We start from the raw sequence: 12,686 nt of genomic DNA, 5'->3' as shown, positions 1-12,686 counted from the left end.
CAACCCATGAAAGCATGCACCCGGTTAACACATAAAAATACATGTGATCCACACTCCAACAGGTAAAGAGTCCCAACTTGATTCTACAACTCAACAAACTTGATCACACCAAACAAACTCCATCAAATAAGATACGGTCAAATTGCTATATAGCCATTCAAAAGACAATTACAAAGAAGATCCACAAGATCAACATCAAAACATATGCAATATTCTGGGAAAGTCAAGTCAGAGTCCCCTTGCGACTCACATACCCAGTTACGCCTATAAAAGGAACAACCCACTACAACACAAAGTACAGTGAAATCTCTCTACTACTCTCATTTTTTACACTAGCATTATTCTAATTATTTATTCTCATTACTACACAATTTCTAACTTAAGGATTGGAGGTGGAATGACCGCCACACCTCCCATTTTGCGGACCTCTACTACTAATCTCTCTTTTATCTTAGCAGGGTCTTGGATCCGAATTGCTGCCACGAGTGACAACTATTTAACAACAATCAATGAAATTTAGTGTAAAGTTCATAACTCAGGATCATCACAAAGTAAAATAGAACTTATGTCTTATCTTGAATTTCAAAAATAACTTTGACAAAGGCCATTTCATAGTGTGAGTCACAAAAGTAGGGTCTTACTAGGGGAGATTTGGCTACGGAGACTCATTTCATTTCCTATTAAGTGCATACTGGACTCATTTTCGGATGCTCTATATAAACAAATAAATTATTCTGCTGCCTTCAAACATCCAGAATTCCTCATAATATGATCCAAATTTTAATCTTGTTTCAACTTTTAGGCAGAAGCAAAATATATATAGGTATGGATGGTCATGACTATTTTAACCTGGAACCCATAACTACATAAAGATAAATGCTATTGGAACTTTTTGAAGTGGACTGAAAAATCCATCTCATTAGGAGACAGATAACAATGGAAACATAGAGCACAAAAATATTGTTCATACCCATTCAAGAAGATATACTTTTTCTTCTTCCAAGCTTGAGTCAGAATTTGGCCTCCCGCTAACAATCTCCAGAGCCACAACACCAAAGGCAAACACATCAGCCTTCTCCGTAAGGTGCCCACGCATGGCATACTCCGGTGCAAGATACCCACTACATTAGTAACAATCATACGTAAAATTTAGTACAAGATAACTTATAAAAAAAAGACAAAATAAAGGATTATATAGTCCATAAAGACAAGGTGCCTAACTAAGCCTTCATGATCTTACATAGTTCCTGCAACGTGGGTGCTTATGTGGGTCTTTTGATCATCGTAAAGCTTGGCCAAGCCAAAGTCTGAAATTTTGGGGATGAGATGAGAGTCAAGCAGGATATTACTAGCCTTCACATCTCTGTGTACAATTCGAAGTCGTGACTCCTCATGAAGATATGCTAAGCCTCTTGCTACACCCAAGCATATTTCAAAACGTGTTGACCAGTCAAGATTCAAACTTCTTTTTCCTGCGTATACATAACACATACATACAGAGCATATATATATATATATATATATATATATATATATATATAACTTAATCTGCTTAATACATAACACATACATACACAAATACACACACGTATATATATATATATATATAGAGAGAGAGAGAGAGAGAGAGAGAGTGCAAACACATTCACATACCAAATAATGCTTGATCAAGACTTCTATTCTCTAGAAACTCATAAACAAGTAGTCGTTGATCTCCCTCAATGCAACATCCGTACAATTTCACAAGGTTCCGGTGTTGCACAGCAGATATAGTAGCAATCTCGGTTATGAACTGGTTCTTTCCTTGGCGTGATGTTATAGATAGTTGCTTCACAGCAATTAGTCTCCCATCATGAAGTGTTCCCTATTTAGTACAAAGTTTCAGGAAAAAAAAATGTAAAAGAAAATATTGAAAGAAAAAACATTAGTAATCTACAGGGATGATTTTGATACATCGTTGTAAATAGAAAATGATAGTCTGGCTGACTTGGGTGGATGGCTTAAATACATTTAATTTACACCACTTATCTGTTTGATGGCCCAAGTACAATCTATGCAGAACCAAACCAAACAATATCCATTTATATATAAAACTTGTAAGGATAAAAGTCAAACATTGTAGTTGCTTATTTTCACCATGAAATTGTATGTCCAGTCTAATAGGTTTCAATTTTAGCCTCATACTTCAAAAGAGAAGTATCAGGCAGGGACGACAAGGTTACCCCATCTAAATGTTCTGTGACGCTTCAGATTGCTGTCATTTGGGCCAAGACTTTAATTTTTAAATTCAAAAGCTTGTTTCCAGAGTATTTTTTCCTCCATTGATGCACACAATACATCTAGCAAACTATAAATTACCAAAAAGATCAATTCATAGATCACATTATATAGATCAGGTAAAAAGCCATACAAAATTTCCAGAAAAGAAAAAACAAGAATGAACCCACTATCTGACGCTCTTGGCAAAACTTAACAAAAAATTGTCCTTTGTGTTAATGGTACTCAATTATTCAGTCAGAAACTCCTAATACTAGAACATTTAGAAAATATTATATTCTCACCAGAAGTGAATCCTCAAATTAATTACTCCTCTAATGATTCCCACTGTTATCAAATCTAACAGACATCGGCCATATATGATTTTTCTTAAACATTCCATTTCAACAATCGAGAATGAAGTTCCCAAACTTTACACCATCCATGAAAAAATTAAATTGCTGAAATAATCCGTTCAAAGTTTTACTTTTTATATAAGTATATTTGCAACCCTTCACTCTCTATAAACTTTTTCTGTCAATCACAGATTTTTAATAGAAAATTCTAGCCAATTGAGATATAATGGCATATAATGGACCTAGTTTCACCATAGAATGCTTTCTTCTTTTAGTATAATGAGTGTAAAGAACAAGTTGCATTGAAGAGTCCTAATTCCATTGTAGGCCTAAAAACTGAATAAAAACCACAATTTTGAGTATGTGTAACCAGACCAAAGAAAGCTAAAACCAAAAAAAAAAAGTGTAAAGATTTTATAATATGGCAACTTATACAAGCTTGAATTAGGGAAAATGGCGTGAATCAGAAAATTAATACAAAATAAGTTTCTTCATTTGATTAAGAACTTTGAATATCTTTCAACTTTGACTAAGGTCAAAAGATAACCATAATAGAAAATGCAAGCGTATTAGAACCAGTAGAAGAAAAAGAAATGGGCTTATGGATATCATAGGACAGGGAACCCCAGGAATTGGGGATCCCTCCTCTTATCCTTGCCCCCTCCTCTTTGGGCAAGGGAGCCCCACTCACAATCCCTCTGTTATTACCCGACCCCTTTCTTTGTGCAAGGAATAATAGGGAATCTGGATCCGGCTATCGTATTATGAATCTTTAAGTATTTTCGTTGCACTTTAGTTCTACAACAAATGTAATTTCCAGCATCTTGCCAATCACAAGCACAAGATACCATGGTAAGGAGTGCATGCAATTTCACAAAAAAGATAGGCAGGAAACATAAGGAACAATAAATAAAAGAAAAGAAAAGAAATGGTGGATAGGTGATGTTGCAAGCTGTGCTTCATTACTTCTTGGAAATTGCAATAGATACATAACAGCTCTAGAGTTATATCAGATAGTCAACTAAAATTTTGTCCACTGACATAGAGTTCAGCCACTTTTTGTCCTTGATTAGAATAAGGACTTACCTTAAAGACAGGTCCAAATCCTCCCTCTCCAAGCTTATTAGCAGGACTAAATTCTTCTGTAGCTGTCTTTAGTTCAGCATAGCTGAAAGTGAATGTTCTAACATCTAGTCCCAAGAGCTCTGCATTTTCAACATAAACACAGGTTGATCTGCTTGTCAATTTGCTTCAGAGGTTTGTGAGTGAAAATGCAATATAGTTTTTACATGTTAAATCGAGGATGTCTCCTCATCCTCTCGTTAAGAAATAATCATCAATGTGTTTTTGTCCAAAATGTGTTGCACTGAAGATGGGAGATTCAGTAGCAAGAATATATATAGGAAGTTGTCTATAGAATGGGGTTTTATCGGCGAAGTAACTTACATTTTACCCTACTCTTTGTTGATATGGATGCGTGTGTCTGTATTATTTAGCAGACATATAGAAGAGGTTTTGGTAAAATTGCCTTGACGTAGCTGTTGTCATAAACATGATATGATACACTGGGTTTTCTACTTAACACAATATGCAGCACGCAGAGGCCACCTCACTGATAAATAAATAATATAGACTCACACATAGGCAAAAGTTGCATATTTCTAATATGTAGACAAAAAATGAATGAACTTTGACAACTAGAATAGACATACAATATGACTTTTGACTTACCCGCATCATCACTGGTTGGAAGCTGTTTTCTTCTTCGAACAATATAGAAAGCCACAAAAACAGACAGAAAGCTTAAAACTGCAGCACCAACAACGACACCTACGATCAGACCAGTCCTATTATTCTTCTTGCTGCTTGGAAGTTTGTTATCACCTGTGGGTGTAAAGTCTATACAAAAGCAAGGCCATCAACAACATGTTCTTAATCTTCTGAATTGCAACTACAATTTTTGCACTATATTACCTGGGGTAGCACTGATGGCTGAAATAGAAGGTCCATAAGTACCCTGACGAGGTATGCAGCAGGTTCCTTTTCCAGCCCAAAAGAGATGGATTTCAAGGTAGTTTTCTGATACCTGGACCTGAAATTCCTTCTGAATGGGTTGCAAAGAGACTCCACCAGCCTCCTTTCGTATGTCAAAATCCTTTAATAAACGATTCCCCTAGAATAAACAAAGTCAAACCTTTAAACAAAAACACAAATGGCGCCAATATCCATCATATCCAAGGTAACTTCTTGATTGATGTATAAGACCGTCAATAAACTTGTTAAGACACGTTTTTTTTTTTGTTTTTGTTTTGGTTGAGAGATATCCATCATGATCTCTTAAAATTGGCATTCTACTAATAAATGTTCTTAACTATTGATGAGGACTTTGTTGTATCAGTATTTATCACTTATCATTTATCATCTTATTATTTATCATAAAAATTAATAAAATAGAATCTCCAAAATTTAATTAAAAATAATGGTTGAGATTTTGAATAAATCTACTCCATACAATATGTTAAGAATTTTAAAAAATCTTTGTCCAAGAAATATAGACTCACATGGATTGTTGCGTGTTTTCAGTCTTTTTGAGACCATCATAATCCCCCCGATCAAGATGTACAATTATTATCATTCTACACAATCTATCTTATCTGTTTATATGTTTTTTTTTTTTTTAAAAAAAAAAATCATGCTTATTGAAAGAAAAATAATATACATTGGATTGAAAGAACTTAGAAGGTAATGAAAATCATTTCCAAAGAGAACACTTTGATCTAAAACAATTCAATAATATGATCCAGACCTGCATATAAATATCAAAGACACGCCTCCCAAGACTTTGCCAGGTGGATGTATCTGGAAAATCTGTTTCTACAAACTGGAGCCTTACAGTGTAGTTCCCGTTCTGAAGCCCCAAGCCATAGTACCTTAATGATGAAGCAGAGAGTCTAGCTGTCTGGAACAGCTCTGAGTCTATACTTGGGAATTGAGATAACAAAGTCCTTGTGTACTGGGGATCATTGCTCCCACTGAAATATCCAACATTGCTAACAGCCCACCTGGTTGTGTTGCTCACATAATATGTGGCTGGACCAAGTGTCTCGTTATCCCTCTCATAGACAATACCACTAGAAGATGTAATCTCAGGACCACCACACTTAATGCTAAAGTTATAATCTGAAATCCAATACAAAAGAAGCACATAATCAATGTGTAAGCTCAGAACAGGTGATTAAATTGTACAAGGTTGGATAATGTATATATATAGCCTGAAGTGTTCATAAGCATGTTATGCATTTCAACACTGGATATGGTTCAAGTTAAAGCCTAATTCAAGTCTATTAGTCCTTTACTATGAAACTAAAATAGTTCAGTTCATCTTTTAAAAAGTTCAATATTTGACTTAGAAGAAAGATTAATATATTCAAATCCAAGCTCTCACAATATTTGCCTTAGTACCTACTAATCCTTTCCAATCTAGGAATCAAGAGTATGCTTTTAACTGTACTTACAGGAGCCTCGATTGCAAGGAAAGCCCCGTTGTAGGCAGTTCAATCCTGAAGGCAAAGCACTAAAGCAGAAGGAAACGAACTTAGACAAAGAATATTGTATTTAATGTTGCACATGAAATGCAAATTATAAGCAACTATATCAGACTCATACAAAATATTCTTACTGGGATTAAGTTTAAATCCCGATAACAGAAACGGTCCCTTGGTGATACGCAAATATGCATTCTCCTAATAATACTAACGCATGATTGCCCCATGATGAAAGAGGGTTCTTTGAATGCGAAATGTGTTTGGTTGTCTAATGCAAGATAGTAATTGCAATCACTACAAGTAAAAGGTATCGCAATTGATCCTAGACAGGACAGAAAATTTTCATGAACGGAAATGTATAATATTTAGAAAGAATTGATTTTACATTTGTTGTTAAATCTAACCTTATCTTTTCTTTTTTGGTTTTTTAAGATAGAAATGATGTCACAGAATAAAGTTTCCTATACTCAATTGGGGTTCAATAGTCCTCCTTGCTAGGTATCAAATTGGCTAAATGCTCTAGATTAGTTCCCAATGTCCTGTGTTAGGAGAGCATAGATGCTCAGCCAGGACTGACATTTGACTGTATAAATCTCATTAAGATGACATGGCTTGACCCCTTCTAATTCATAAAATGAATTCTTCAATTTGCATATTTTGGTACATGATGACTAGCTAGCTGTTGGAGTTTGTGATGGAATCTCCCTTAACAGATCTAAGTTTGAAACAATGTGTAGATAAGGTACAAATATTTAGGTATCACATATTTTTTTCTTCTGGGCCTTTTAGTTATCCCATATTTAATAGCATTGATTTGGCTATCACATAATATTATTACACCATGACACAAGAGTACCACAAAGGTAAAGGGAAAAAAAAACGCATAACAATCTTAATTAAGCACGAGAATTTTCTAACTTATAGAAGTCGTGGCATGGGGAAGATTAGGGATGAAGTGATTTATTTATTTGTAAGCTTAACTATGCTTAATAGACCAGTTTGGCTTCTTCTCCATCGGTTACTTCCTTACCTTGCCATGCCACGCTCCCACTCCAATAACAACCCCCAATGGTCCTCCTTTTAATGGACATTTTAAGTAATTTTGCATGCTAAACAATAGCTAATTAGTTTTCTAGTTATAATTTAATGCTAGTAAAACATTATAATTATCAGAAGAAAAGAGTTAATGATGATTTATGCTCCACATTAAAAGTGAAAAAATGAAAAATTTGTTCATAAATGTACTTGAGGACAAATTAGCAAGTTGAGAGCCTCATGATTTATCAGTTTCGAACAACCTCATGGCCATAATTGACCACTTAGGTAGTTTACAAGAGTCAAATTACAATGAGACCAATAACATTTTTAACTGGATTGGAAACAACAATTTGTTTTGTTCCAGATTCATCTTGGCAAAAAATTCAACCACTAAAAGTAGAAAATATAATCTGGAAAGATTTACCTGCTGTTTGAACTTTCTATTGTGAAGTTGTTGGAAACTACATTGCTGCATAGTATACCCATATGATCCAAATGTCAGTTTCATCATTAGTGAATGCAGAGTATGCAAGGCCATATTCAAAATTCAAGATTTTTATACGATTGTTAATAAAAAATGTTATTCGAGAGTAGAAGGTAATAGATATTGGAAAAATAAATAGAAAATATAGATAATATTCGAATATAATAGACACTATGAAGTAAACATACAGTTGTAAATTTTCTTCACTGATCCAAGAAGGAAAGCTTCCCACCAAGTTATTGTACGACAAATCACTGAAAGCATAACATTTCAAGGATGTTAGGTACATGCTCGCTCCATCCAACCAGTAAACAATGCCATGAACAGTACTAATTAGGCATTAGCCAAGTGACATTAGTTAGTTAGGAAAAATAAATAAAATTGGAATTTGACCCCTCAATTTTAAATCCAAAACCTCTATTTTCCATTTTTCCTCATAATGCTACACTTGTTTATGCTATTAGCTAAATCCATATATCTAGATAAAGTTGTGATACTTCAAATAGGTAAATACAAGAGCTCCAAATAGGTAAAATCCTATTAAGAGTTTCAAGTTTTTAATTGAAATGACTCTGCATTCTCACCTACATTTAAATTTTGAAATACTATAAAAGTAAGCCAGTACAAATCATTCTAGTGGTGATCAGAATTTACTCTATAATTGCTTTCAGAAAAACTGAAAATCCAAAAGAGAAAAAGGAAACAATTAATCGTTTAGAGTAATCAGTAATTTATTGCATGGAGATCAAAACTTGTATTAACTTGAGTGTAGAACCTAGATTTATGATCTCCTTTTACATCTTCTCCAATATGATTGGTATATCTCACTGTATAAGTGTTCCCTTAGCTCAAACAAGATTTTAAGATGTGTTACTCGGGCTACCCTAAAATAGCATATCTTCAATAAGGGATAGGATTCTGTACTACTGCTCAACATTAGATAGAATATAATTCCTAGGTATATATGCATCAAACGGTTTAGAAAAACTTAATAAATTTAATCAACCAAAAGGGGATGATTTTTACAGTTGAAAACCAGTTGTTAGAAAACTCCATTTTAAATGCACTATAATATTGTGAATGCACATAATGTCTTACGCACTTACATGTTGAGAAGATTCGCACTTTTTTGTGCAGGCAGGGTGCCGTTTAACTTATTATTTCCAAGAAACCTGATAATGAAGGAAACAATACATGCTTCAATACAAATAGGAGTATGTTGGGATGTATACTGTGCAGCTCAGCAAGTAAGACATATTACAAGTAAGAGAGCGAACTCAAATTGAAAAGGGAGTCTGGAATCTGCCCTGTTATATTGTTGAAGCTCAAATCCCTGAAAAGATATATAATACTGTCACATGGACTGATACAACAGTAACTAGGAAATGGTTGTGAGATATATAAAACCAGTTATCAACAAGAAATGATTAACACTTATGATTCTCATGCAACTGGAGCAGACAAAATTTAAGCCTTACACATCATCTAAACAAGATAGAAGGAACAAGAGGAGGACGGAGTAAAGATAAATGAAGATGAAAAGAAATCGGATGTGTATGATATACTATGCAGTCATCCTAAGTTGATTACAAACCAGGTAAGTTCAGATTTTTTTTAAGCTGGGAGAAATAACCTGATAATTATGTCAAAACTTGAACAGTCCTTAGATTTTAGTGCAGCAATCATTACAATTATTTTTTTCAGGTTGAGTTGGTCCAATCTAACAAATAATAGAGAGGTTCCTGCTTTTATAGCTTTGGAAAATGATACAAGCCCTGCATGAATCTAAAGAGTTACCAACCAATGGCTATTACTTACAGCTGTGTCAATTTTTGGTATTCTCCTATATTGGATGGAATTGAATCAGAAATGTTACTGTTCCTCAGCACTCTGCAATGCATGTAACTAAAGTGTTATACCATATTCAGGAAGCAACAAAGAAGGGAAAAAAAACATATATCCTACATATCCTCTACGATGTTGCCTTACAATAAACTTAGAGATTTCATATTCTTTATGAATGCCAGTGAAGAGCTCCCATTAGATAAATCACCTATTCTCCTACAGTAATATCAGACATCAGATTGTTAAGATCTGCAAAATGGAAAAATAAAAAATATATACACAATAAAAAATTAAAAGTCAACTAAAAGATGCAGACACTCACAACTGTGACAGAGAAGTCAAATTGGAAAATGTTGAGGGTATGGGACCTTGGAAAGAGTTCCCTTGAAGCCTCCTAAAAGAGCATTTGGGAGTAGTTAATCAGAAATTGTGAATAATGCATCTTTTATGTAGAATAAACAAGTACAGATTAAAATTAGCTCAATCATAAGTCTTACAACAATAATGTTTCTTATTGACATTGTGTAGTAATGAATGCTTGAGCCTTGTCAAGGATGATTAAACAAAGACAAAAAAAAAAAAAAAAAAAAAAAAAAGATCTAAGGCTAAGGGCTAGCAATATCGTCTTACAAGTCATTAAGCTTTGACCAATTCCCTATGAAGTCGGGTATCCTGCCTGTGAGTTCAGTGTCTGATGCCCACCTGAGATGAAAAGAAGTATTTCCTCAAACAATTCAGTTGCAGTTTTTGTTTTTATGTTTAACTATATGTACATTTTAGAAAGCTTTCAACTGGGAAAAGAAGGCAAGAAGTTCTTACATTGTTTGGAGGTTTCGTAAGTCAGCAAATGTGGAAGGAATCTCACCACTAACTCCAGAACTAATAATGTAGCTGTCAAAGCAAACAACTTACACATGAATCTACTGATAACAGCCTATCCTCAGCTCATATGAAAATTTAGTAATATTAGATAATGGATTTAACAACCGAAAGACAGCTCTCAAGCTAACTTTTCAAGAGAATAATTTTCAAAATTTCTCATGGTATGTACAAATTAAATATCATAGTAAAATGTGATTGCTGGCATCAACTTTCTACAATAGCCATATCATATAAACCAAATCATTTCTGCCGCTACTAATTTACTCTAGCATGCGAAAAAGAAAAAAGACAAAGTCTTGCATATGCAAAACCGTTTAATATGGCATATTATAAGATTGGCTGTCACAAAGTTCTTATAATCTTGAGTCTCAGAGTAGTAGCTTTATTAGAACCATTTGCAAAGTCTTCATCACCTGGCTACAAATTGCAATCTAATGGTTTTGCGGACTTACAGTAAAAAAGAATTTCTGCATTGTACTAGAACTTACATTTGTTCTAAATTCACTAAATTCCCAAGCTCAGATGGCAGAGAGCCCGAGAAGTTGTTTGATGAAAACGACCTGCAAATTTAACAAGTGAAACAATAAATGAATTATAAGTGAATGATTTTATTCTCTCAGGTTCAGAAAATCAAGATCATGTATATGAAAAGCAGAAAGCAACAGAACAGGCATGCTATTTTGTGAAAACACCTCTTTAAACCTACTACCATCTAAAGATAAAGGCAACAGGAACAAATGAGTCTCATTTTAAAAAGATCACAAATATCTGTAGAAAAGCAACAAAACCAAGACACCACATAGATGACTTACGAAATTGAGAATGAGTATGACTTACAATGATTTTAATTCGGTAAGGTTTCCAAGTTCCTTTGGAAGCTCCCCTGATAATGCATTAATGCCAAGAGTCCTAACGCATTAAACATCAGAAAAACAGGAAAGGTTAAATAATATTAATGTACTATGTCCTAGGAGTTTCAAATCAAAGTAAGATGGGCTTACAGGTATTGCAAGCGAGTTAGATTGCTGATGGAAGCAGACAGGTTACCTGTCAAGTAATTTTGGGACAAAATCCTGTAAGAAATGGAGGAAGCTTAGCATATTTAACAGTGCCCAAAGCAAATGGACCATTGTGGAAAACTAGCAGAACACATCTAGCATAAATTTCAATTGGTTGATATTGTGAACCACAAATTCAAGGTCTAAGTTCAATCCTAGCTTACATGAGAAAGAAGGAAACCAAAATTCATGCAAAACCCAACTAAACAAACATTAAAGAATAAACCATACAGATTGGTGAGGAAATTTAGAGTCCATAGCTCTTCTGGGATTACACCGACAACACTCAATGCATAAACCTTCCTGCAAAGAAAATAAATTCAAGAAACAAGCAATCAAAAAAATGGAAGATTAATACATGCAAGATGTTCAAGATACTTGAAAGTGTAAGTTGTCCGCCATTACATAACCTATGTGTCGGTTGCTTAACATAATTTTATTTAACTTTTCAAGGTCATTTAAAACCAAAAAGTTGATTATCATATGGAAGGATTGCACTTCAATTTGTATTGAAATTGCTCACATTTTATGTGAATTTAATTAGTTGAAGTTCAAAATTGTAAGTTTAATCTACGGTGGTAGATGAATGCCTGCTCAAGACTCGGGCTTGTTTGGGAAGGTAATTTTTCCCAACTTTTTTCTCTTTTTCAGGGTGATTTGACATCACTAAGACTCAACTCAACTCAACTCAACTCAAAATTTTTGAGCTTTATTCAACCAAACTAATAAAAAACATTAAATAAAAATTTTAAAAATCAATAAAATATATATATATATATAGGGGTGGTGGCCGGCACCACCCCTAAACCCCCAACTAGCGGCTGGGGGTGGCTTAGGGTTGCTGATCCACCCTCCCCAAGCACTTTTTAGGGGTGGCTCATGTAAAATTTAGGGGTGGCCAATCCACCGCAAGCAGCTACTTGGGGGTGGCTCGGCCACCCCTAGGGGTGGTTCAATACCACCCCTAATATATATATTTTTTTTCTTTCTGTTTTTTTGTTTTTTGTAATATATATTTTTTTATTTTTTAATTAGATTTTTTATTATTATATTTTATATTCTTCAAACAACTCAAACATAATCTCAACTTTTTTTTTTCTCGATATTTGCAATTTTGAATTAAGTTAAGTAAAAAAAAAAAAAAAAAATTGCACACCCAAAAGTGCCCTTGTAACTATTGTGACGGAAAAAAGTTTTGATACTAGGTTATTATAACAAAATA

General features: G+C 34.0%; 1 protein-coding gene across 4 annotated transcripts in view; it reads right to left on the bottom strand.

The window, feature by feature from the left end:
• Window positions 1–12,686, bottom strand: part of LOC132173596 (probable LRR receptor-like serine/threonine-protein kinase At1g56140) — a 42,137-nt gene that overhangs the window by 5,162 nt on the left and 24,289 nt on the right. The window contains exons 1-22 of one of the 4 annotated variants that reach the window (XM_059585127.1): window positions 11,988–12,006; window positions 11,696–11,767; window positions 11,408–11,479; window positions 11,244–11,315; window positions 10,895–10,966; window positions 10,344–10,415; window positions 10,155–10,226; window positions 9,847–9,918; window positions 9,669–9,740; window positions 9,498–9,569; window positions 8,941–9,012; window positions 8,786–8,851; window positions 7,868–7,933; window positions 7,620–7,664; window positions 6,128–6,186; window positions 5,419–5,792; window positions 4,587–4,785; window positions 4,344–4,511; window positions 3,699–3,817; window positions 1,654–1,864; window positions 1,241–1,472; window positions 971–1,121 (exon numbers count right to left, since the gene is read on the bottom strand). In XM_059585127.1, coding sequence (XP_059441110.1) covers window positions 971–1,121; window positions 1,241–1,472; window positions 1,654–1,864; window positions 3,699–3,817; window positions 4,344–4,511; window positions 4,587–4,785; window positions 5,419–5,792; window positions 6,128–6,186; window positions 7,620–7,664; window positions 7,868–7,933; window positions 8,786–8,851; window positions 8,941–9,012; window positions 9,498–9,569; window positions 9,669–9,740; window positions 9,847–9,918; window positions 10,155–10,226; window positions 10,344–10,415; window positions 10,895–10,966; window positions 11,244–11,315; window positions 11,408–11,479; window positions 11,696–11,767; window positions 11,988–11,989 — 2,412 coding nt within the window. In that variant the 5' untranslated portion in view covers window positions 11,990–12,006. Of the gene's footprint in view, window positions 1–970; window positions 1,122–1,240; window positions 1,473–1,653; window positions 1,865–3,698; window positions 3,818–4,343; window positions 4,512–4,586; window positions 4,786–5,418; window positions 5,793–6,127; window positions 6,187–7,619; window positions 7,665–7,867; window positions 7,934–8,785; window positions 8,852–8,940; window positions 9,013–9,497; window positions 9,570–9,668; window positions 9,741–9,846; window positions 9,919–10,154; window positions 10,227–10,343; window positions 10,416–10,894; window positions 10,967–11,243; window positions 11,316–11,407; window positions 11,480–11,695; window positions 11,768–11,869; window positions 11,958–11,987; window positions 12,007–12,686 lie in introns of those variants that run through there. The other 3 variants (XM_059585126.1, XM_059585125.1, XM_059585124.1) reach the window with 3 other exon arrangements.

This window comes from Corylus avellana, chromosome ca3, assembly GCF_901000735.1.
Source record: "Corylus avellana chromosome ca3, CavTom2PMs-1.0".
Classification (NCBI taxonomy): Eukaryota; Viridiplantae; Streptophyta; class Magnoliopsida; order Fagales; family Betulaceae; genus Corylus; species Corylus avellana.
Note: the sequence above shows the minus strand (reverse complement) of the source record. Positions and strands in the feature narration are given on the sequence as shown.